The 26,881-nt window shown below is 42.3% G+C and overlaps 1 protein-coding gene across 1 annotated transcript in view; it reads left to right on the top strand.

Annotated features, from left to right (window-relative positions):
• The window catches only part of LOC144773380 (SAM domain-containing protein SAMSN-1-like), a 390,420-nt gene that overhangs the window by 185,118 nt on the left and 178,421 nt on the right, over window positions 1–26,881 (top strand). The window contains exons 4-5 of the mRNA XM_078658350.1: window positions 13,795–13,957; window positions 26,565–26,716. Of these exons, the coding sequence (XP_078514476.1) occupies window positions 13,795–13,957; window positions 26,565–26,716 (315 nt within the window). The remainder of the gene's footprint in view (window positions 1–13,794; window positions 13,958–26,564; window positions 26,717–26,881) is intronic.

Raw genomic sequence — 26,881 nt, 5'->3', positions numbered from 1 at the left:
ATGAAGCCCCCGATTTTCCCCTGGATCTTACTAATGCTCTTATGGGGGAAGGTTAAAGGAACTGCATTGAACAGGTGCGTCAACTTAGGAAGGATACTCATCTTCACCAGATTGAACCTCCCATAGATCGTCAAGGGGAGATTCCTCCATCTGGCGAAGAGGTGGTCGATTTCCTTTATGGTTTTCTCCAGATTAATCAGGGGAATTTTATTCAGGTCTTTAACAATTTTTACACCCAGATACTTAAATTCATTGCTAATGGGGCCTCCCCTGTAGTCGATGTTCCAACACATCACTTCCGTTTTAGCAGAATTAGCTAGAAAACCAGAAATTGAGCCAAATTCCTCCATCAGATTTTCAAGCTGTAGAATAGATACATACGTATCGCTAGTGTAAATAATAACATCATCCACATACAGTGGTGTTTTACACTGATAATTTTGTGATTTAAAAGGACAGATTAGATCATCTAGCCTGATAGCTTGCATCAAGGGATCAATGTAAATGTTAAATAAAAGGGGGGATAAGGGGCACCCCTGTCTAGTCCCTCTCTGGATGTCAAAATTGGGAGTCAGGGTGCCATTTAGCAGGATCTTTGCAAAGGATCCCTGGTAACAATTCCTTAAGGTCTGGACAAAGACAGGGCCCATGCCCAGGCCCTCGAGAACCCCCCAGAGATACCTCCAACATACCCGGTCAAAGGCCTTAGCTGCGTCCACGGCCACTACTGCTAAAGGGTCCGCTCTCACCTCAGCCAAGTCGATATTCCCAATCAAAAGTTGAGTCTGTTCCTGGATGTACCTCTCTACCATAAAACCTTTCTGGTCGATGTTAATCAGACTCGGGACCAGTTTCACCATTCTCTCTGCCGGAATGCCCATAAAGATCTTATAATTGGCATTCAGCCTAACTTCAGTTAAGGTAGGTAGAGATTTGTCCCTTATCCAGGAAGATATTTTATCCTGAGAAGTAACCAGATTTTCCTTGTACAGATCCGAAAAGAGTGAAAGAAGACACTTTTGCAAGTCTTCAGCCTTGCTAGATTTATCTCCACTACTATTGATAATTGCTTTGTTGATGTTATTTTTCGAACGATCTGTCCTGGCCTTCCAGGCTAACAAAGCACCTGCTTTTTCCCCATATTCAAAATGTTCCATATTCTTCGCTAACCATTGTGCCCTACATTTCTGGTCCAACAAGCTCGTAAGCTCCTGCCTGGCCCCCTCCAGATTGTTCAGAACTTGTGTCAGTTTTTCTAAGTTCTCCTGATTAAGATTGTTCCTTTCCACTTCTAGTTCCGTTATCCTGCTCTCGATGGAATGTAGTTACAAGGTCTTAGCTCGATTTTAGAGCTTATTAGACCATGTAACATGCCTCTCAGACTAGCTTTATAAGCATCCCATACATAATCTATAGACGTGGAACCCAGGTTAAGTGAAAAAAATTCCAAAGAGGAGGATCTGATGGACTGAACAATTCCAGGATCCAACAACATTGAACTGTTCAATGTCCATCTATTTTTTGGACTGATGCCTTCCTTGGAATATGAAAACAAGAGAGGGGCAGGGTCAGAGAGATGGCTAGGTAAAATAGATATGTCACATAGATTATCTAACACTTCCCTATTAACTAAAATATAATCAATTCTGGATGAATGATGATGTTTTTACTATAAAAAGTGAACCCCTGGAGATCTCCCTTCTTGGCCCTCCAAAGGTTGACCAAGTTCATATCAAGTAACAGATTTTTCATGGCCCGGCGAGATCGCGGGGTCCCTGCTACATGGCTCAAATTAGACCTGTCTTTGGATGGATCTAGACAGACATTAAAATCGCCTCCTATTATTAAGGGAGGGGTCACCATCATCAATTTGTCTTGTAATTTACTTAGATATGAAGGGTATATGATTCAGTAGAAATCAAATGTGTCTCTTGTGAAAGACAGACCTGAGCAGGGGAAAGTTCTAGATACTTGAATATCAACCTTTGCCTACGCGGGCATCTTAAACCATTCAAATTCCAGGAAATAAAACAGATTTTACTGTCCCTTTTAGTATTACGTGCCATCAGCTAATGCACCCCTTCCTTGAATTATATGGAATTCCTTAAAATACAGATGAGATGAGGAACATTTTTTTATTTTTTTACCCTCTGCTCCCCACCCAGTGAACCCCCCCAACCTCTCCTCTCCCCCCCTGTGACCCTCTACACCCTGTAGGCTAAACCTATTCAGTCGCCGCTCCCTCGGGTAATATGTTACTGATAGTTAATTTTAGAGACTTGGGACCTCGAAACCGAGCCCTCCTAAACCTCTAATCCCTCCTCTATTTCCCTCCATACTTTTCGTGTTGTATCCTAGCAATAAGAGCATCCACCTCTTCAGTTGCACTAATTATGTGCATGTGGTTATTCCACATCACGCGTAGTGTGACAGGAAACCTCAATTGGGCCTTTGCCCCAAGGCTATTTAACTCTGCTAACCTCTTCCCTAACTCCCACTGGCTTGTAGCCGTTAGATGCGAGATATCGGATCTGAAGGAAAAGGAGAAGTGGGGCATATCCGAGAATGGGGAATATATCACCCCTTCCTTAAGTGCTGCAGTCAAAATCATCTCCTTAACTGGGTAAGACAAAAGATTTACTAGGATTTTCCGGGCTTTCTGTCTCCCTGGGTTTCTCTTAAAGGAATCCCTATGGGCTCTTTGGATTTCATATGCAAGATCGATGTTTGGAATTTCTTTTGAAAACAGAGCCTTTTAATAGGGAAATCAGAAACCCTTTAATGTCCTCCCTCTCAAGAGCTTTCGGAATATTTAAAAACTTCAAGTTGCTTTTCCTAGAGTGATTTTCTAATCGCTCGTTGTCATCCTTCAGTTCCTTGTTTTGGGTTGATAACTTTGCCAGGTCAGTCGAGGTCATTTTGATCGTTCCTTTTAGTTTGGGGATTTCAGCCTCAATTGCATCGGTCCTCAAGTTGACTTCCTCTAACTTCTGAGCCAATACCTTGCTTGATGAACGGATAGCAGCCTGATTCACTTCTGAGACAGTGACCCTACTAGCCAACTCTGCTTGATTCGTCTCCGACACAATAAACCTGCTGGTCATCTCTTTTTTCATAGCCAGGAGTAAATCGGCTAATGAATGTGTACTTGAAGCTGAGACCGTATGGTCCTTGTAGACAGACGTATTTAAACTTTTGCTACTGCTTTGGTGAACCTTTTCCACCCCTTGTTCCTGTACTTGCTCCTGCCCCTGCACCTGCTCCTGCTCTGGTTCCTCATGTCAACCCAGAACTGAGTATCTGTTAGTGAGATTGACCATCGGGTGGACCACAGACTCAGTTTCAGTTTCAAGCATTGTACTGACGATAGAGGAGGCCTGATATTCCATTCCCACCAGGCTTGTCTGCGTGATATTATTTGAAGGCTCACTATCATTAAAGGTTGATGCCTTCCTCATTGAACACGCTTGGACCATGTGGTAGGCGGTAGATGTAGACATGGACGCGGACATGGACGTGGACATGGGTGTAGACGTGGACAAAGACATAACTTGATAGAAGGTTTTTAAAGGTGGGGTGATTTTGGTTTTTACAGTTGCCGTTTTCTTGTCCCAGCTTTTTCCCTTGCCCTTAGTCACTTTCGCTTTTGCTGGAGTTCCACTGTCATTTGTGTTTCCACCCTGCTTACGTTGTTTGATTATCGCTCTAACTTCAGAAATGGGAGGGGAGACCCGTGAGGGCGGGATTGGGTGAGTAATTACTGTATTTGATGATAGGTGGGCTGCTCTGGCTCGCAGGGTGTACCTGGTTATTTTAGGGGGGAAATACCCTCTTTAATCAGATCACTATTCTCCATACAATAAGAAAGAGTCTTCCCCTCCTGGATAAAAGGTACACCCACTTGCAAAGGCGCCGGAGAATCACTGCTCATAGAATTCTCTCTCCCAGTCAAGGCTTCTAAAACTAACTTACTGTCCAGTAGGTAGTGTAAGCCAAACCTGGTGTCCTTAAGCTTCTCAGCAGGAGCCAGTCGCTGAAGCTGAAGCCCCCTTACCTGCTCACCATCCTCGTCCTTTGAAAACCACTCAAACCGGCAACCTGGGTATGCACCTAGACTGGTGCTGACTCTTTCTCCTATGAACTGGAACAACAGGCAAGCAATGTCCTGGCGTCCCTGCTCATGCACGGCCTCTCCTCACCTCCAGCACCGAGCTCCTGTCTCAGCTCCGCTGCCGCCGCCGTGAACTCCATGAGCGTCGAGGACAGCTGGAAACGCTGAATTGTCTCGACAGAGAAGGAACGGGCCCCCCGCATGTCACAAAAGCTGGCGAAGCGAAAAGAGGAAAACTGAGGTAGGATAATTAATAAGCAAAAATAATTTAGCTCATCAGGGCTTCAATTTCGGCCCCCTATGCGTAACCCGAGGGAGCGTGACCATGGCCGTTAGTTAGCGGCCGCCATGTTCCTCTGCCCCTCATACATTTGTTTCATGGAAGGAATGTGTTGCCCACAGCCCTGCTATATGTACCTATGTAAATAGCAGTTCTTTTACAGCGTAAACCAAGCTGCTGAAAAGGAGCAGACACCCTTGATGGTGGCAATTGTTGAAATGTTGCATATTGTGAGCATCCATGCCCTGATGATACCACCACAGGCATATTCCTGGCCCTGGAATAACAATAGTAAATCCTGGTCTGTTGTTGACATCCATGGCATAATAGTGCCAAACCCTGATATGATGACTCTCAATCATAATAGTTGTAATTCTTTTCAAATTGTAGTCAGTCATGGCTTGATGGTACCGACCCTTGGTTTAAATAAATTTGTGAGTATGGATGCCTACGTCTTGTAAATTTCTGAATGTGACATAGTGGTGGGATATTGTGAGAGCCCGTGGCAGTATGATTCCCCCTTCTGGTACGATCGTGTACCTGGCATAGCCAGGTTAATTCCTGTGTTATTGTGTCATCCATGGTATGAAGGTGCTCTCAATATAATACTAGCCCCCGCATAATGGTGGTAATTTGCTGTACACTGGGAGCGACCATGGGACGATGGTGCCCATCCCTGGTGTAATAATAGCCCCGGTATAATAGTAGCAATTCACAGGCTATTGTTGGCATCCTTGGCATGATTGTGTGTCTTGTTGGCATAATGCTGGCCCTAGCATAATGGTGATAATTCCTGACATATTGTGGGAATCTATGGCCATGAGTATGGAAAGCAGAATCTAGTCATTTGTAGCAGTAGTACGTGTGAGCAGTAACTGAAAATATTTGAGTCATAAAGTATTCATTTAAAAGGAAAAACTGGTATTTTGCTTGTTCCATTTAATGTGTTTTGTTGTGAAAACTATAAGCCTTAGCTTTAAGGACTGGAGTTTATTTTTTTCGAAATGAAAAAGTGGTAAAAAAAGATGTGTATATTTTCATGAACACCCAAATTGGTGTTTCGAGACAAACTGACTCCACTTCCAAATGTATATTTACCACTGTTACTGGAGTGACAATCATATCTACTGTCAGAGACCCTAGCCTGTAGGACTGGTGTAACCCATCTACTGTTTGAGCCTGTACTGTGGTTTTATTCCAAGATACCACTGCAGCATCAGCCTTTAAAACCTACCTTGTTCTGCTTTGTATTTCATAAGATTGTGATAGTTAATTTTTTTTTTTGTCCACTCTGACACCTTTAAGGAGATTGCCAGTAATAACATGTGACTGAGAATTTCGTTGGAAGAGGCAGAATAGATCATCGAAAGCAAGTGAAGTTAAAATCGAAGTTCTGAAAATGTTAAGTCCCTAGTGATGTGCCCATGTGCCAGCCTGCTTCACATTTCACCATTCTAACAGAACCTGTATATATTTACCTGAGCAATCATTCCAAAATTACAATGAGTTGGTGTTTAGGAACCCAGTAATATATACCTGGGCTCAGCCAGAAGTCATAGACCAAAATACACTTGATGGGCCTTTTTTGAAGGCAATTAGGAAAATAAACACTGCACATACCGTGTCACAGAATTGTGAGAGCTTAGATTTAAAAGCGGAGAATATTTTGAGCCTTCATGCTTCATTAATAAATATTTTGCAAACATCAATCATGGGACTCAATATGCAATAGATAAGCTGGACCTCTAGATAGATCTTATGAATGAAATAGCTTCTCACATCACTGTTATAAATGTAAAACTAGAAAAATTGACAAACTTGACACTAAGGGTGCAACAAATAAATTCTTCATTCCAAACAAATTGTGAATGTGGCCTAACCATAGACAGGTTGAGCACTATACCACCTATTTTAATGATTATTTTAAACGAAAGGAAAAATTGCAAGATGGAAACCCAAGAGCTGAGCAATCGGCCTCAAGTACTGATGGAAGAACAACATCGCATCTCAGAGAAAACCAAGTTGGTCAACATTGCAGGAGAAAATCGTATTTTTTTTTTTATTTCAGTAGATTTTTATTAAAAAATTATATTTACATGGTGCAGAGGATATACATGATATACATGGGAGATAACTGAGGACAAGGAAAAGGGGGGGGGCCCGGGGTGTTTAGGTAGTGATTTGCAGCATCCGTTTGTCCATTTTATTCTCGTTACTTCTTCAGTTCCTCTTGGCATTCCCCCTTCCCCTTTGCTGAAACTGTCCAATTGTCCTTCCGTTCCCCCGGTGGCGTAGAGAGAGAGAGAGGTATAGAGAAAGAGTAGAGAGAGTAGAGAGTAGAGAGGCTCGGCTAGGTAACAAAGTAGGCGATCTTAGTAGTCTATTCATTGGTGTCTCGTCTTTCTTGGGGCCTTATTCCCTGTTATCTCTCTGGCGTTCAAGGTGGCTTGTGTGAGGACAGGTAGTTGTCCAGCGAGAGCCACATTTCGCTTTTCTTCCCTGCGTTCGGTAGGCTGTTGGTTGTTATGTTGTCAGCACCCCGCAGGAAAATGACCCAGTTAAACCAGGCTTTGAAGGTGGCTTTCGCTGTGTCTTTCCAGTTAGTTAAAACCGTCTTGACCGCGGCTGTGAGCAGGAGGTCAATCAAGTCTCTATCTGTTTCGGATCTTATGGATGGATCGGTGTACCCCAGTGCTAAATGGTGGAAATCAAGTGCTAGTGTGGCCCCTGTGACATCGTTTATCAGTGTGTTAATCGATTCCCAAAATTCCCTGACCTTGATGCAGTTAAAGAGGAGGTGTGCTAGGTCCCCCTTCTGCTTGTTACAGTTCAAGCAGAGGTAGTTTTCTCTAATGCCCATGGATGCTAGTCTGGCTGGGGTCCAGTAGGCCTTGTGTAGGAGCCAGAATTTTGTCTGGTCTAGTGTTGTTGTCACCTTCCTTCTTGATGTGGAGGACCATAGGTCAGCGTTCTCCTTGTCAGTTAGTTCCCTTCCTGCCACTGTCCCCCAATGGGCTGTTATTCTGTTGTTAAGTTTAGAGGTCTTGGGGCACAGGGCTTTGTACATGTGTGCTACTTGGTGCCCTATTATGTTTAGGCTTGTGGCGTATTGTAGTATTGAGGGTGTGCACCTAGTTATGTTTGCTTTCGTGATTGCTACTCTTATCTTTAGGAAGTTGTAAAGCTCTGCGCTTCCAAACTTGTGTTGTTCCTTGAGTGTGTCGAAGGTGGCTTGAGCTCCCTTATGTTGTAGCTGGCTTACTGTGCTGACAAAGCTTGCTCTGCCGCCAATCGATTTGAGATTCTAACTAAGAGACAGAAAAAACATGCTAGGAAGTCAAGGACAGTGTACAGTGAAAGCTGCTCCTTGCATCAATAGATTATATCCCATTTTTGAGGCTAAGCAGGAACAATGAGACATGGCAAATGCAAACACCTCAACGAATTCTCACCACGGCATGGTAACTGAGGAGACGTTGCTAATTTTGGATATATTCAACATGCCGCAAACAATGGAAAATACGACTGATAATGTTTCTAAAATACACGAAAATGTCCTAATTCAAGTTGGTCCTGATAAAAGAATGCAACATGTAAACAAGGTGAAACACTCTTGGCAAAGCACTGCACGAGTAGGTCCAGATAGAACTATGTCCCTTGTTATACAAGAAAAATCAAAGAGTGAACCTAACTCTATACACGATTATTCTCCCCGAACATTAAACAAAGGAAGAGATAATGGAAGATAATTCACCTTACTGTGGTCAACTAATCATGTTAACAAGTAAGGATCATGACAAGAAAACACATGAAGTCCCTCAGCGGGGTGAGGGCGATTGCTACCCATATAACAACATCCAAAAGTGAAAGATTAGATGTTAACATCAAGATGCAAAGAGAGAACTGTCCTAGTAGTGGAGCAGTCCAAAAAACACAACAGCAAAAAACCCAATTTAGAGATGCACTATCACTCTTCATTATCTACAACATGCTCCCTGCAGAAGGAGGGTCTAAATCAGCAAATTCTCCTAAAACCACAACATGTTTTTCAAGGCCAGCAGGATATCCTCAGAAGAAAAAATTTAATGAGATTTTTTGCTGAAATCCCCAGCATGAAGCATCTTAAATCATCAGACTTGTTGTCTGTCAAATTCCTTTCTAATGAGGATTATAAGCAACCTCAACTAACCCTCACCACATACAGAACTGAAGATATTGCACTTTCAATTATGAAGGTTGGTCAACAATTTGATACTTGGACCATAATACTGTCAAAAAATACAAAGCCAAGTATCCTTCTTCCCTTGTTGCCACCGGCCAGGGGATTAAGCATCAAATTGAGAACAACTCCTATGTACTCAGTTCTACAGTGTGCACATGGTACAATGGAAAAAATGGAACAAACTAATAGTATGCGTTAAGTGATCTGAGCCAGGACCAGTGGAGCTGAGTAGCATCAGTCTTAAATGCACGAAGAAAGGAGTGACTACCTAAACAACGGCTAAGCGAGCCGCAGGGTGTGTAGCTAAACCTTCTTTCCTGGAATATCGCAGTGGCAAAAACTGTACTTCAAGAAGGTGTCCTTCCCACTGATTTGGGGGAAATATGAGATCTTTGCTCTGCAAGAGGCTTGTCTAATGGAGCCTATGCATTTGGTAGGCTATACACTTCATTATGTTGAGGCCACATGATCACATTGATTTGGAAGACTGAAGGGGGGGCTGGCAGTTTATATTTTGATAGAATTAAACATCACTTTGGAGCCACTTTCTTTCTCCCTCTCCAGCCAACAAATAATTAAGTTTAGTACTTGGCACAAACAACCAACAACAACAGTATTGTTTATTAACCTTTTCTGTGCGACCGCGATTCCCCCTCCGGTGCTGGGCCCTAATAGAAACGGGCGTGGTCATGACGGAACGGTTCCGTCATGAGCACAGCTCAACCGTAGCTCATGACGGAACCGTTCCGTCATGAGCATGGAAAGGGTTAATGCCCACTTGCATCCCAATGCACATGAAAAGCCTGTTCTATTCACAAAATTGATCTCCATGAGAACAGAAGTAAGGTTAATGAACCCAACATCAGAGATAATTGTGACAAGGGATTTCAACACAAATTGTATTTATACCCCAGATGAGGATGAACATTTAGCAGAAGGAAATGTGTAATTTGGGAAGTGTAGCCACAATACGGCCCTCCAACAAAATGCCCTGATCCCACCGGGCAAAAATGATTCTCTGCTTTAGAATATCTAGGAATGGGTGTAGTAAATGGCAGATCTCAGGATGACACTCCCCCGAGGTACTCATGTTCAATAATAGATTATACAATCCTTTTTTGCCATTAACCCCTTATCTAGAAAAAATAATATGCGGTCAAATACACCACACAAAGTGACCATTCTTATCAGCAACTCGAGTTAAATATAATTCCCCCAAAGCATATGAGAGCCCCAGTAGAAGTTGGCTCACTAAAAACAACCCATTTGAAACGCCTGAGGTGGATGCATACATCATTACCTGTCCTGGCTAGCATGGCAAAAGAGATGTTGGAGACTAGTATCAAGTCCAAATGTAGCCAAATAGTTGCAAGTATGAAACTCACATCGAGATTGTTACTGAACGGTCCGGCAGCAAAAAAAAACACTAGGTGGCAAACCGACAAGTGGCCAGAAGGCCTTTGAAACAAATTCCAAGCCTTAGGAACATACTTAAGAAAGGCAGTTAGAAATTCAAAAAAGACCAATGCCCCCACGTTTTATGATGAACAATAGAAAAAACTTTGGGATGACTGGAAGATGAAAACAGATGCCTTCTGGACAAAGCTGCTATTTAGTGCTAAGCAATCCAACTCTAGGGCATTTTGGGGACTATAAATGGTATTGGCAGGTCTTCTAGTGTAATAAATAACTCAAGTGTGTTGGAGAAGGCTTGGGTCATTCAGCTGACTGAGACGTTCACTGATGGTTCACGCTTCAAGAATCCAGATTGGGCCAAACATATGCAATATTCTATTAAGGAAAGTACAGTTCACCTGACTGAGATATTCACTGATGATACTCACTTCGAGAACCCAGTCTGGGCTGCAGGTATGCACCATTCTTTTAAGGAAAGGATCCCCACTACATCAAGACTTGTGCCAACCTACAACAAGCTGTAACATCGCTGAAATTGCAATGAAAAATACTTGCAATCCCAAAGGAGTGGGTAAAAGCAACCTGTGTATCACTTTGGACTATTCCCCAGGGCATGAGGTCCAGCATGATCCACCTAATAAGGTAGTGAAAGTAATCATGGCAGGGCGAAGCGATGGAACTCCAGGGCGAAACGGTATTCCACAAGCGATTATTAAATGAAACCCTTAATACTGAGCAAGTCCGCTATCAGCATTATATAAGGAAGTTGAACTAACTGGCTCAATTCTGATGAACTGGAGAGGGTCGACAATAAATCCGGTCTTTAAGGGTTGAGACCGATCCAAACCTACCACCTATAAACTTATGATATAGGATAACAGTGGTCCTCAAACCAATCAATCATTAAGGTAAAATCAATTTACAGTTTCATTTACCAATATGAGCTTAAGTTAATTCTGTGCTCCTAGGGAGAACAATGCTTCCACAAAATTAAAATAAAAATAAAAATAAAAAAGGGATGTGTAGCCACTGTATTTATGAAAAACAAAATCAATGTATTACAATTCATAAATTTCATTCAAGAATGTTATTAGAAATATATATGTGGTTGCTCCCGAGGAGGAACGTGCAGAAAGAGAGGAAGTGCTCAAGGTAAAGTAAGTGAGTGGGAAGATAATCCCAAAAGCTGAGATAAAGGGAAAAAGTTGAACAAATGTGTGCGTGATTGATTCAAAGTATCAATCTTGAAGGCCTGGCCCAGCAGTAGTTTACATGGTCTATTTTACATCATTTCTTTACAATCACAGGTTGTATTTTTTGCGGCACGTAAAACTGAAATGGTGGATGGGTCCAGATGTGTAGCTATGCAGTCCTCAACATTTCGACTCGGCTTGTGGCACATAGGGTAGTAGGGCCTTGGCCTGCGAGTCTTCTTCAGGACAGGATTACAGAGGCAACCAACACGTGGTTTGAAACCTCATCCTCACGTGTGCTGGCGAGGGTAGCAGTTCAAAACGTGGCGTTGGAGTGGATTCCACTGCCCAACGACACCTTTTAAATGAGTCACTGTAACCGCGAGGACGCACGGCTGGCGCTTTGGAAGGAAATCAGATACCGCACAAACCTGCCTAAAAAGGTAATCCATTAATTTAAAGAGGTCATTGTTCTAGAGAGCTGAAGAACATGAGGAAAAACTCAGAAAAATATGTTGAAAGTAGGGGAGGATTTGATATTGTCGCACACTGAGGCTTGTTGGCCATGAACAGGTTCCAGAGGCGATTTGAGTGGAAGAAAGTGAAAATATGAGGAGAAATATCATTTTGGAGTGTATAGGAAAAATTGCAAAGTGCTCACCAATTTTTTCCAATTATAAAAAAAAAACGTGTGTGAAAAAATATGGGAGCATTGAACAACAAGCACTTTGCATTTCTAAAGTTCAGCTGTACGTGTCAGCTTCAAACTACAGCGATTAGCAAGGAAACGTGCTCACCGCCTGTCAAAATAGCGGGCATGACCTCGCATTTTGAGGCAAACTCCCCCGGTGCCGACCAAAGATGAGAGGAAGTAGAGTATGAAGGAGCTCCGGCAACTCACCAGGCATTCTGGAGGAGACACAGCATTGTCTATTTCATCAGGCGAGCCTTGGAGGAGTCTCAAAAGACAAGAAGCTGCCCTTGCCTACCAGGGCTTCAGCAAGGCACCGCCATCTTGGTTGGCAGCAAAACCATGCTCCACTTCTTGTGTCTTCTTGATTTGCATTTTTAACAAAGTTTACAAAGTCCACAAACAATTAAATGAAAAGCTTTGTTATGTGGTTTTAAATGAGCAAGAGAAGGTGGCACCCATCCTGTGGCTTAGTTTGGAAGACTGGAAATCCCAGTTTCCCCATCTGACCAAATACTAAGATTGTATTCAATATTATACTTCAATGTTCCTGCTTTCCTTGATCATATTTGAAATAATCAGTTTAGGGCATGCAGTGTGGAAAAACCTCTCTTGTACATGACTTTATAGACTAAACATGACTTTATAGACTAAAATGTGTCTCCTACGATAAATTTAACATAGGTCATTTAAAGGAGTCACATGGCAAATGATTTGTCTCTTGGTTCAATAATGATTTTGTCAACAGCGTGGGAGTGTGTTTATTAATTTTTCTATAATTTTGTTAAAATCTAAGGGCCAGATGTACGACGGCCTTTATTGTGCGCAAACGGGGTTTAGACTCATGAGCCATTTATGAATGTTTTGTGACCGCATTTGCGGTCGCAAAACACTCGTAAATTAGCACCTATTCCAAGTAGGTGGTAATGCAATCGCATATGGAAAGGGGAACCCCTTCCCCTTTGCGAATGCATGCGAACATGTTTTTTCAAGGCAGGCAGTGGTCCCAAGGACCACTGCATGCCCTTAAAAAATGAAACGAAAACGTTTCTTTTTTTTTTCTTTTTGAATGAAACCCGTTTTTCTTTGAGGAAAACGGGCTGCATTTAAAAATAAAAAACTGCTTTATTTAAAAGCAGTCCCAGACATTGTGGTCTGCTGAGCCCAGCAGGCCACCATCCCTGGGAGGGCCAGTCATTCCCAATGGGGTCGCAAAATGCGAGTGCCTCATTAATATTAATAAGTCTCGCTTTTGGGACCCCATTGGGAATTGCAATCAGTGTCTCTGACACTGTAGCACATAGTAAATTGTGACTCGCAATTTGCGACTCGCAGTAGAGCGCAAATTGCGACTCACAATTTACTATGGTTGTACATCTGGCCCGCAATCCTCTAATAAATGTCACTGAATGCAGTGATGCAATCTAATGTACTAATGTCACATGGTTCCAAATGTTGACTGTTTTCATTTTAATTTTGAGGAGTTTTTATCTTAGTTTTTACTTCACATTTGTTTCACTATATACATAACAAATATTTTGATTGCTTGACTCATGCTTGCTCTAAAGGCCAAGCTCGCCTCTTGACTTGGCTTTGCTCAGCTCTTCCTTTTATTTTGCTGGTTTACCCATCTCTGGTTAAATAGCAAAATATTGTTAAGTCCTGCCAGAATTGCATCCTGTTGTATGTTGGTCTCAGAATTGTAGTGGTGTCTGGTACAGTGTAACACTATTTGAGTAACATCCATTTTTCCACACTTTCACAGGTTTATTTTTACCAAATTTGCATTCTTGTCAGAACCATTCAATTAATTCAATGATAAAATGCAGAGACATTATGTTTCAACGTGAATATTTCACATAGTTTGTTTCTCGGTTTCAGACAGAAGATGGAGATGGAGATGGAGACCGAGTTGGAGATGGAGATTCATACTCTTACAGAAATAGTTACCCTGGAGGCACACTGCACACAGATAAAGTTTCTCTTAAAGGCAGTGATTCCAGTGACAGCCTTTACAGTCTTAACAGTGGACAAAGCTCATCCAGTGAGTACCATCATTCTGAAAGTTGTGACAAGCTTGAGTGTGTGGTTAGGTATATGTTGATGCATATACAATGACAGAATTATTAGATTGCATCGTTTAATTTTTTTAAATACATAAAGTAGACTCCAAGTGCTTCAAGTCAAGAAATTATGATGACATACATAGACAATAAGTAGTCTAGCAACAGCAATTGACTAATGAAGTGGTCTGTAAAATTAATCTAGACAAGAGTGATCTATGGTTATTATTAGGAATAATGCTCCTATCTGACCTTACTAGAGAGACAGCGAGATTGCACCAATTTTTGTTGACTTGCAGAATGAACTTCTTGGTCCAACCTACAATGTCAATAGGTTTGGAGGAGAGAAAGACTCCCTATGCTGAACATGAGTGTGTACTGGTGGATAATCAAGGCTGGTGTGGAACCTAACATCTTACATCCAGAAGCATCTGTTCACTGACTAGCATTGACTCAACTTGTATCTATGAAAGATGCGCTGTTTGGCAGCTCACCCAAGCCAACTGCCTTATCCGAGCAGGAGGTGTGTTATTATTAGTTAACATTTCCTGTGAAGCAATATTATTATAGAGCTGAGAAAGTACACAGCCATTTCAAACTGGCCCTAAATGCTCATCGGGCAGGGTACATGGTATTTAAAAAGTAAAACATGTATATTTAATGTTTTACATGCCCTGCATTAAAAACAAACCAGTGGCAAGGCTGGCTCTCCAATAGGCTAACACTGGTTTACACTATTACCTTTAATAAGTGCTAATTTCAGATCTCATCTGACCCCTGATGGCTCCCCTGTTGTGAGATGTGCATTGCTCCAGGACAGTAGACAAAGGCCCTGTAGTGGGCAGGGAAACTCCTCCCTTGACAGGATGGCATGTGGCTGTACCTAGCACATTCCTGAGTTTCAGAACATGCCTACCTTGTCACTGGCCGCTGGAGCTAGCACCCAGGTCATTTATCTCTCTAGTCAGGATGGCTCCGAACCCAGTGAGGGTAGAGGAACTAACCAGAACTGGTTTATGGAGCAGACAAAGGCTTGCCCTCCACCCACAGGCTGGCACTGGGCATTAAAATGAAACCAATAGATCTCTCTTGAGAACACATTTAGATCTGTGAAGAATCAGAAGGACTGCACTGCTGTTTGAGAAATCTAAAGGAAGACTGGACCTGCTTGCCTTGGACCCAGAACCCCAAATGGATCCAGGGGTCATCTGGAAGATCTCCTGTTTGAGCTACAAGCACACAACAAGCTTTCAGAGGCCCTTTTCTTGCAACTTCTCATCTGACCAGAACCAGCTGGAACTGCCCTGGACCTTGCTGCTGGCCTCTGTTGGAGTGAGTCCTAATCCTAATGTGGTGGCCCCAAGGTCCTGACCCCTTGGCTGTTGATGGAGTGTAGTCCTCCTATCCCCACACTGTAAGAAGTGGGACTTTCTGTGCCAACTTTCTGCCTGGAGAACCATTGGAGACCAGGCACACCAGTTCAATTGAGATCGAATCGCCGGTCAGCCTCACCTTGCTGGTTTGCCCCACTAAATCTGAATATAGAGTGCTTCATCAGGACCGATGCCAAGCAGCAAACTGTCAACATTAAAGACTTCTTCAGCACAGACTTTGGACCTTGCCCGCTCACAGCGTGTCTGACTTTATTTGTGACAGCAATGGGACCCCACTGTTAAACAAACCACCATTGTTGTGCTCGGTTTCAGATCAAGCTTGCCGCACCAATGACTCATCAATGACCACTCTTTCCACATAAAAGTTTCTAAGTCAAAAGGTAAACTTTCCACCGGGACAAACCTGGTTCCTGTGTTCAACACAAGCTCCATTATAGTTGGTCTTAATTTTTGACTGTGACCAGTTATAGTGCGACCAGATAACTACAGTTGGTAGTTTGTGCTTTTTTGGCGCTAGTTTTAATTAAAAATGTAGGAATCCCTATCACCGGTTCTACTTTCTGTATTTTAGTCATTTTGGTGTCATCTTATTTATTAACATATTCTCTATATTCCTAAATTGGTTTGGGATTTTTCTTTTGATGTGTTTTCACTCTATTACTGTTTGAGTGCTGCATAAAACCTTTACACAATGCCTCTAAGTTAAGCCTGGCTGCTTTGTACCAAGCAGAGGTTTATTTAGTGACTTTTGTGGTTCAGCCTGGAAAGTACTTTGATTAATAATTGAAGTGGGTTTTCACACTATTCAACTAATACTCCAATTTCCCAGAGTGAGCATAGTGCGGAAGCAAGATATGTTTATTGTCAAACAGAAAATTAAATCCTACAAATGTCCAAAACGCCTAGTTCTTTTTTGATTGCATTCTGTAAATATGGATTTGTTATGTTTCAGTATGTTGCTTTATTTGTCGCCACTCGCTAAATATGCCACTTGCTTAATGCTTGATTACCAACCTCATGAAGATTTATACTAGTTTGTTTTACATCTGATTATTATAATTTTTTCTGAATAAAAACACTACATCCTTTACCCTTTCCAATCTGAATTGATATACAGTTCACTATCATGGTCTTTGGCCTCCTGTCATCAATGTTTTTCTAAACAAAGGTGTGGGGGTCGTGGCCAAGATGGTATCGGCGTAGCAGATCAAGTTCGGAGTTCCACCGGGCAGGGCCCTTACTGCCCTGAAAGTGCTCTGTGCCTCCCTGGGGCTCCCGGAGCCGAGCTGCAGCAAAACGGCTGTATTGTTGGCAGCAGCTTAGGCCCCCAGGGCCCAGTAGCTGGTTACAGCCTGGAAACCGCCCGGGTTGGTGGAAGTGACCTACCAGAGTGGAGGGGAAAAGGCCTGTGTGGTGGAACAGCAGCTCAGATGGCTGTAGTGAGTTGGGAGTCCCGCCTTCAATGGGAACAGCACAGGTCATCCTGGGCAGGCGAAGGGAACACACTGATCGAGGCCATGCTCTGCATGTCTAGAACACCCTGTGTGTGCTCTGAGCTGAGGAGCGGGCCTATAGTAGAGACGCTCCAAATGAATGGAACGAGTGCCCGCCCGGCCCCGGCAAGAGGTGAGGACTTCAGATACCAGATGCCTTTGCACCCCGTATAGAGAACTAACTGGGCTGGTACCAGCAGTTAGCTGCACATTTTCTGGCATCTTTGCACAATGGCCTCGGGACGTATATTAAGAAGCTCCTAGGAAAGCCCACCACTAAGAAAAAATGAAGTGCGTACTGACACCCCACCCAGAGTTGCTAGTGATGTGCCCCCAACTTCAAACTCAGCTAACACCACAGAACCTGTTACCTGCCAGTTATTAGAACAACTGTTTGGTTCCCTGCGAGACAATTTTGTGTCCCTGCATCAGGAAGTGGCATCAGACATTAGATCCGTCAAAACGGATCTATGAGAATTTGAAGACAGGGTGGATGCCCTTGAAAGAATGGGGGATACCAGGGAAGAAGAACTCCAAGACCATGCGTGGGAACTATTGGAGGGACAGGAATCAGGAGTTGTGTTATCGCCTGGAGTATTTGGAAAACAGATGCAGATGCTCCAACATCCGAATTAAAGGGGTTCCACTACAGACAGATGCTGGGAAGCTAGAGGACTTCGTTGTTTGGCTCTTCTTTTTAGGTGACCCCAGAACTCAGGGATAAAGAAATCCCTCTAGACCACACACACAGGGTGGGACACCCAGCTGCTGCCCCGGAACAGCTGCAGGACATTCTCACCTGTCTCCACTCCTACACACAAAAAGAGAAAATCATGGCGAATGCGCAAGACATGTCTGTCATCTCCTTTGAGGGGATTCTGGTGGGAATTTTTCAGGACCTCTCCCCACTTACCCTCCAAAGACACAGGGCTTTGCGGCCAGCCACCATCTTTCTGAAGGAAAAGAGAGTTCGCTATAAATGTCTGTCTTGGGTCCCGACATAGCTTCAGATGGCAAGGCTGATAGCACACAAAGGAGGCAGACGGACCGGACTGGGTGCAGATCGCGGCACCAGCGAAGGACAGGGAAGGATCTCATGATGAAACCAACAGAGTCGGAAAGCACCAAAGAACAGAAAGCATTTCTGCAGCAGCTCTAGCAACAGAAGGAGTAGTCAGAGCTTGGAGAATCATAAGCCCCTGACAGAACTGGCTTAGTGACTTCCTCATTGTAGTGCCAGGAAGGGTGGCTGATGGTTCCATTTGCACTGGCCTTGCCTGGCGTGGTCTCCACCCCTGCCTCAAGCCCGAAGCAAGGAGAGGGCTGGACGCCTGGTCAACAGACCCATCTTAATTGGTGTACAAATACTAGGAGTCAAGAGGGAAGTGCAGAACTAGGTCGCCCTCCACTCAGTAAATCAACAAAACCAAAAGACCTAATTCTTAGAATTAGGTCTTTTGGTTTTGTTGGTCCATCTTAATTGGTAACATCTTTTCCCATTTGTGAGATTCTTGTTATACAAACGGTATATTAGTTAATGCTTTTCTTGATTAGATTTCCAACTTCCTCTCTGCCCAGCCTACCAGGAGCACGATTGAGGTACGTCACGGGGCTATGATGCGAGACCATCATACAGGCCTCCCAATGTTTGCAATGAGGAACGTAGTATTGCACTTTCCGAGATTGATCTCACCCTACCAGACCTGCTCTCTTTTTGCTCGACAGCCTATTTTCTTTTTCTTTCTGATGGTTCTCCAGCCCCATATTCAGGAATTCTGCCCTGGAGACTCTTAATGTCCCACGCACAGATTAGCTACAGTCATAATAGACACACACGAGCACCTCCTTAGGATACTGAGCCTCAATGTTTGAGACCTCAATACACCAGCGAAGAGGCTAGCCCTGCTTACATTCCTCGGGGAAACAAAATGTGAAATATGCTTTCTGCAAGAAACACACTTAATACCCTCTGACTGGAGGCTCCTTAAATCATGGTGGTTGGACCATCAATATTTTTATCCACCTCAGGGAAGCGGGTGTGGTGGCTATTTTGTTTGGAACTCACTTTTCAGGGAGGGTTCTCTCGACTCAAGCTGAGATCTCAGGTCATCTCCTAAGTTTGCGAGTGGAAGTTGGAGACCACACTTACACTATGGCTTCCATATATGCACCCAACGACTCACAGGAAGCGTTCCTTAGTAAGGTCCTGGGTGAGATCTTGGCCTCCCCAGATGAGTAGTTAGTAATAGACGCGGACTACAATATAGTATCTGACCCTCAGGTGGATAGATCGGCATCAAGAGTGGGAAGGATGTGGGCGTTCTCAGGGGCCATGCATAACTGTCTGATATGGCGCATACGCAATCTCTCTGCCAGACAGTGCACCTTTTCTCAGCAGTACACCAGACTTACACACACTTGGACCTCTTTCTGACTTTCCCTCACATGACCCAGGCTGCTGTAGCTGCAGAAATAGGAGTAGCGGCATTGTAAGATCATTCCCCTTTTACGCTCTCATAGAGATTACCAAGGGGCCAGGCACCTCAAAGGGGGTGGCGATTGAATCATAGGATACTCACATATGAATACAATGTGGTGCAGCTCTGGAAATCCATTCAGGACTTCCTGGAAATAAACAACGACAGCTCTACACCAATTACACTTTTGTGGGATACATTATATGTGGTCCTCCAGGGGCAATTCTTAGCCATCGCAGGTAGACTAAACAAAGAAAGGAAGACCAAGCGCGAACAACTAGAAGGTACGATTAAAGAGCTAGAAGGGGTTCATCAACGCACTGGCTCCATTCAGGCACGGCATCAGCTTACCGTGGCGCAAAAACAATTGAAGGCACTAGACGTTGATAGGGTGGAACTTACTCTTCAGCATACTTGGCAGAAGTATTACAAATGGGGTAATAAGGCAGGAAGATTGCTAGCATGCAAGTTGCGAGCAGAAGTCGACCAACGTCCAGTTGAGGAGTGTGAGGATCTAGAGGACATGAGACTACTGTCGGACAACCTTATAGAAGGTGAATTCGAAGGTTTGTACTCTATGCTTTACACTGCAGAGACATTGGACGAAAGGTCGGCCTTGAACTATGTTATTTATGGGGGCCCCTGTGACTCAACTCCCAGAAATAGAAGCAGCTAAAATGGATGTCGATATGAGTTCTGAGGAAGTACTCAAAGTTTCTGCGACCTTCCTAAGGGCAAGGCTCCCAGAGAAGACAATTTTACCTCTGAATTTTATAAATTATTTGCGCTTGCCCTCACCCGCTCCTCACTCGCCTCCATAAGTCGTTCAGCGAATCTGGGTGCCTTATGCCGTCTATGCAGATGGCCTCCATAGTAGTTCTCTAGAATCGGGCAAAGATCAGAGGATCTGTGCCTCGACCTCGACCTAAATATTTTTGCCAATGTATTGGCCGCAAGCTTTGTGCGTTATATGCAAGGCCTCATTGACCCGGACCAGTCAGGGTTTATCCCTGAGATGGGTTGTAGTGATGGAACTAAGCGACTTTGCCATAGCCTAGACAAATCCCAATGTGCTCAGGTGCCGGCTTGCTCCTGGCGGTCAATGCTGAAAAAGCTTTTGACAGGTACGCTGGCCATATCTGCAGATGGTACTTTCTAGATTTGGACTTTGGGAGAGATTTCAAGACTGGGTTAACTGCAATTATGCCTTCCCAGAGGCCAAGGTAAGGGTGAATGGGGTTTTGCCCCTTTAGGATCTCTCGGGGTACCGTATTGTTTGCCCTCTGCATGGCGCCATTGCGGAATGTGTTCGCCAGTGCACTGGTATTAATGGGATATGTATGGGAGACAGGGAGCATAAAATATCACTTTACGCAGACAGCGTGCTACTAATCCTGACACAACCATTCACATCCCTGGCCCCCCTTTTGCAGAAAATGGCAGTCCTTGGCCAGGGTGTCAGGCTTTAAACCTTCAGAAAATGCAGGCTCTTAGCCTGATGATCACCGGACAGACCAGTTACGACTGTCGGGCATGTTCCCCTTCAAGTGGGCCTCCGACAGGGTGATATACTTGGGCCTCTGAATTTTCCCAACAAACTATGCTACCCTCCGTACAATGAAGAGATCAGAACTCTCGAAATAGAAACTACACATACTGTCTCGGCTTGGTAGATTTGCGGCGGTTAAAATGACCTTACTCCCCGGATCTTATATGTCATGAAGACGTTGCCCTTGCAACCCCCTCCTTCGGTGTTATCTAAACTGCAACATCTTATAAACGATTTCATATGGGGTGGGAAGAAGGCTTGCATGGCCCGTAGTCAGATGTCGTAACTTAAGCAAAAAATTGGGGGACTCAGTGTACCTCATTTGGAAACATATTATCAGGCAGCTCAGCTCCACTAAATTACAGAATGGTACAGAATGGCATCCGAGAAGCACTGGTGTTTTATTGACCGCTTGGTCACTGGGATACATGCCTTGGCTCTCAAAGAAATTTTGACCTCCTGGAGTTTATATTTCACCCATAACCAGGGTGACAGTGGGAGGCTGGGACAAAGTGCAAGACACAAGACACCTTTCCACATCGACGTTTCCCCTGACCCCCTTTATCGGTCAGCCGTAATTTCATCCTGCGGAGACTAGAGATGGTTATATCAAATGGCAAGAGACCAATTGTAAGAGATTAGGAGACCTCTTTGATGCAAAGGGAGTGATGGACTTCACAAAGCTTGGCTCTGGTTATCTATTGCCCCCTGATGCCCACTGGCAATATATTGGCCTGAGAAAGGGGGTCACACAACCCCACATTCGTCCACATGTAGGCCACCCATTGACAAAATTCTAAAAATGGTTTGTTACCCGCCACTCCGATAAGTGACTGCTCTCTATTTTATACACCATGCTCACTGCACCCCAACACCATGCCAAATCACCAGTGCAGCATCGGTGGGAGAATAAATGTGAGCGCATGTTCCCTATTAAGGAATGGCAGGACGTTATCAATAGAGCAAGGGTGTCCTCATGCAGTACTGCTGGGAAGGAAATGTTCCTCAAAATTGCTCATTATTGGTACTTTACTCAGGTAAGGGTCACGTGGTGGAGGACAGGTGGGATCACACCGTGTTGGAGAAAATGTGGGCAGGAAGGCACTTTAATGCATCTATTATGGAGTTGGCCAAAAATACAACAGCTTTGGTCAGCTGTCCTATCCGACATAGATAATATTTATGAGACGGAGATACCCAGATTTCCAAGTTACATATTGATGGGCTTACCTAACGCTTCGACCTTCCTCCTACATTCCTACCATGAAAGGGCTATTGGTCTGGCCCTGGGAGCAGCCAAACAGACCTTTTTATCCTGATGGGGCACAGGGGTAACCCCAACCAATTTGGACTAGCTACATCAAATGTGGGCACTTGTGTATGGAAAGGTTGACGGCAAGAGCTACGGGTACACTACCGCGCTTTGATAGAACATGGGGCTCGACCATTAGATTTTTAGAAAGCGAGTTTGTTGAATTAATGTAACCAATATACCTATGTGTGCTCAGCCTCACTCAGGCGGTTCACGCAGAGAAGTGATTCACTTAGCTAGGCTGTGTGGGGCAGTTGCAGCTGTAAGGCATCCAAGGGTGGCAATTTTAGTCTTTCGCTATGGAGCTCTCTCTCTCTCTCCATTTCCTATTCTATAAGTTCTACCTTTACTGTTCCCCTTCTTTCACCTCTGAAACAGTTATTATCCTCCACCAGCCTATGAATGTAAGTAGTTGTTGTTGTTCTTTGTTCCTTTAAAAACAATATAAATATTTAAACCATAAACAAAGCTGTGCTATGAATATACTGACAAACACTATAAATGCATCTTTGTAATTAGTCAGGCATATGTGGTCATGAATGGTTAATTTAAAGAATCTGATTTCATTTTATATTACACTCTGGAACTCTTCAATTGTAAATAGTTTCTATCTATGGTACTTTAATTATGTTTCGTAGTGGTGTTCGTGATTGCTGCATTATTAAACAACAGCTGTTCTAATGAAAGTCCGATTCTCTTTTCAGAATTGTATTTTTGCTGCTGATTGTAAACCCCAAAGATTTTTGCCTGCTAAATCTCATTTATCCCAGATAGGAAATATTTGTCCCCCAAAACACCTTAAATCCTATCATCTTGTGGCTACCAATCCAGTGGGCAGATACAAACTCAATTTTTCATGGTCATGTTTTATTTGAGCCATATACCTTCTAAGTTTGTTGATTTAAACAGTAGTCATGTAAAATATAACCTATTGGAAGTTTCTAGAGACAAGGGCAATAGACCTAGCTTACATGCACGTAGGACTAAGCAAATAAGGGAATGAAATATTTCAGGAATCCTAAACTCAGTCTCATTACGTAGATTTTGCTCAGTTTAGTTACATTCCTGTCGACAAAATAACATTCTTCAAATTACATTGACAGACAAAATAGTTAGAATAATTACCACCAAACTGGTAATTATTTTGTCTTGTTTAACTCTTGGAATTGACAATCTAACAAAAGAAAGGGTTTCGCATTTTAGGGAACCTCCCGTTTAATTTTAGGGGCTGGAGGGGGTTTACATTAATACAAAAGTGAAGTCTCAGCAGTGCACTAGATTAACCACAAGGTATTGCTCTTGATATCCATTTATGCATGTTCTCGAAAATCATGTACTTTTAATGGTCAAACCAATATTTTTATTCAGAAAATGTGTAGCTCTCATTAAACAAGTACATTTAAGGTATAACATACTGAACGCATAAACAAGTCATAATATATAAATAAAAGGATTAAATTATGCATACAAAAGTGATGCTCCCATTTATGGAAGTGAGGTCCCAAATAAACCTCTGTAATTCCCTGTATAGTTACACTGTCCCTTCCTATTAAAGATTGGAATAAGACCCAAACATTACATTATATCAGTTGGAAAGGCTTTTTTCTTACCTGCCACACATTCAGAATAAAGGTGGTAATGTGAAAATGGATCCTCACTTGGAGTAGTGGCTTAGACAAGTCCAAAGGTTCTTTTCTAGAGCTAATGTTTTGTTCCAGCATAATTGGCTCCAGTCATAAAGGAAGTGTATCTCTTCTAACAAGCGTGAACACAGATCACATTTATCAATTTTCCACATCAATGTGAAACTATGTGGTGGAGGAATACACAAGTTATTTTTAAGTACAGGAAACTCACACAAGGAATTATTATTAAGTCCACTTAGCTTTCAAAGCTTGTTGTCACTTTATGGACAGAAAAGACGAACCCACATTCTACGCAGTCCAAATATTTGACTTCAACATCCGTATAATTTCTTACATTAACTGGGAAGAGTCTGACTAAGAGTCTGACTAAATCCAAAAGTTATTAAGGATTCTTTATCAGGTCGAAAACCTTGTGAGATGTTCAGATTTCTTGGACCTTGAAAAACATGTTAGTGTAGGTTCATATTTGAGTACCTTTGTTTGACCATTACCTCAACCCTGACAAGGCAAACGTATTAGCTGTAACATCTGTTAGGTCCAGTATACCCAGCTTCAGTCTCAGAAGCTTCATCTGGGCAGAATTGGACTATTATATAATTTCCTTAAGAAAGCTGTCTCAGCTCTGGAAAGTGGTCTCAGTGTCAGATAATGTCACAGTTCTGCAACACACAAGACATTTGCAGCAGTTTTTCAATGAACAATCAAGCTGATAGGAGTCCTGAGCCAGCCTTAGACTCTTATAATGCCTTTTTTACTTCATGTACCACTCGGTGAAGTCCATTATACATACTGGTTATTTTGAAGATTATTGTGAAGCTTTCCATCTACTTTTCTAAATATTTACAACTCATATTTGTAGCGAGGCTATTGGCAGATTCTTTGATCATTGAATCCTATATTATGCACCAGGAGTTAGGAATCAGTTACTTGACAGATAAATTTAGATTGTAACATTAATTTCTTTGTCTATCACTATAAGTCACCGGGAAATGTATCTTGACTAACAGAAATTCAGATCTTGCATTGGTTTTGAAGCCTCTTTATGGTCTCTGTGTGGTATACATTGCTGATCAACAAAACGATGAGGGGTCAAGTATGAAAATGAATTTTCCCCTCAAAAAGGTGGCAAATTATAAAAATGTGTGAATGTAATCAATATTTCATGGTGGACATTTCTTATATCGTAATGACTTACAGTAGTAAATGTGTTACTATCAATTCCATGACAGCTAACACCTATTTGTTCCTTAAATCTATTTTGATGTTCCAAAAGTGGGTAGGATTACACAAGGCTGTCATGTTTTGAAACAATACCCCTAAGTTATATTATTATTTTAACTAGTCTTTACTCCTGTTTCGCAAACTGCCACCAGATATTTGTTTGACCTTTTATTGCCACAGATATGTCTCTTTTTATAGAATCAAGTTAGTTAAGGACTTCCTAGACTATTTCATACGCTATACTTTCCTAGAATATTGGATGTAGGTGACATTTTGTTAGAAATTATAATAGAAGTAATAAGTCAACTCAACAAACCCAATAAAACCTAATCAATTCAACATTATGTTAAAAACAAAATAAACTTGGTACATGACATTACATTTTGCTATTGTTGTAGGGTTCTAATAAACGCTTTGTACAGGCCGCTGGGATCCGTCATACCAAGATTTTCACTCCCTAAATCCACATTGATTGAGCTTCATGAAGCGATTGATACTCAACCTTTTCTCCTCTAATGAGCACATCATAATGTCATATTTTATATCACTAATGATGATATCAATGGCATCAATAGTGATTTCATATCACTGATATTTTCATCTTTAATGTAACTGTAAAACTACTAGCAATAACAGAGATGACAGCAGCACTGATATTATGAATGGCATCTTTCATTTATTAACAGCAACAGCTACATATGAACCACAAGATAGTTTGGAAATGACACTTAAGGTACAGATTGACAGAAATCAGAAGGGTTTGGAATGTTTAGAAAATATTTTTATGTCAGTTAAAACCTGGGAACTACTTCATAAAAAAGCATAGAATTTCCATATAAAAGCCCTGTCTCTTTGTGGGGTTGTTCTGGCTTCTGTCTCTTCTGCCTAGACTCTTTTGAGATTCTGCAAATCTATTATGGTGTTGTATAAATCGCCTGTTTCATTTTTTATCTCCACAACAACAAATGGTGTGGTTGTAAAATATAACTGCCCATTCAGGCTTTACCTATGAGGCTTTAACTCAAATCAACTAGGTCAAAAACTCAAACTATATTGGGCATTTAATTAAAAAAGAAATCCTTAGTGCAAATATGTCACTAATGTAGGAATACAGCATTTACCATTTTTTAAAAAGTAATAAACCTATTGGCCTCACAATTAAACAGTTTGCTACATTTTGGCTAAATCTGTGACGTAATCTATAGAGTAAAGAACAATTAAAATACTTAGATTTTCTTTATTACAGTATGCATTTGTCGAAGAGAAAATCAACCAGTCCCCTGCCAGGTATTAAATTCAGGTGTGATCCCGTTGGAGATGTTTCAATAAACTATCTGATGTGCCCTTTGTTTATAAGGCTTTCAAATTCAATTGAGATTGTCTTGGCTATTACTAAAGAAAAGCCAAATGGTAGATTTTTATTATTATGTTACATTTATTCATGTGTATTTTTTGTACAATAAAATGCCATACATGTTTGTTGTTTCTTCAATGAGGTGGAGTGACAAGTTGCTCAGATGGAACAAGCAAGCGGGACAGTTTCAGGCTTGATGAAGATGTTCCTTATACTGGGCCATTCTGTGGTAGAGCCAAAGTTCACACAGACTTCACGCCAAGCCCTTATGACACTGACTCACTCAAAATCAAGGTAAGAGGATTGTTAATATTTTTCTTGAATTCACAAAAATAGAGGTTAGAGCAATCTTTCAGCTGTAAGAATTTATGTAGCAATGGAAGGGAGCTTCAATTTATTTAGAAGATACTTGTAAGCCACATATTTGCTTTTGGAAGTATTTACTTTTGATCATTAACT

This window comes from Lissotriton helveticus, chromosome 8, assembly GCF_964261635.1.
Source record: "Lissotriton helveticus chromosome 8, aLisHel1.1, whole genome shotgun sequence".
NCBI lineage: Eukaryota > Metazoa > Chordata > Amphibia > Caudata > Salamandridae > Lissotriton > Lissotriton helveticus.
The sequence above is the reverse complement of the archived record's forward strand: the minus strand, read 5'-3'. Positions and strand labels throughout refer to the sequence as shown.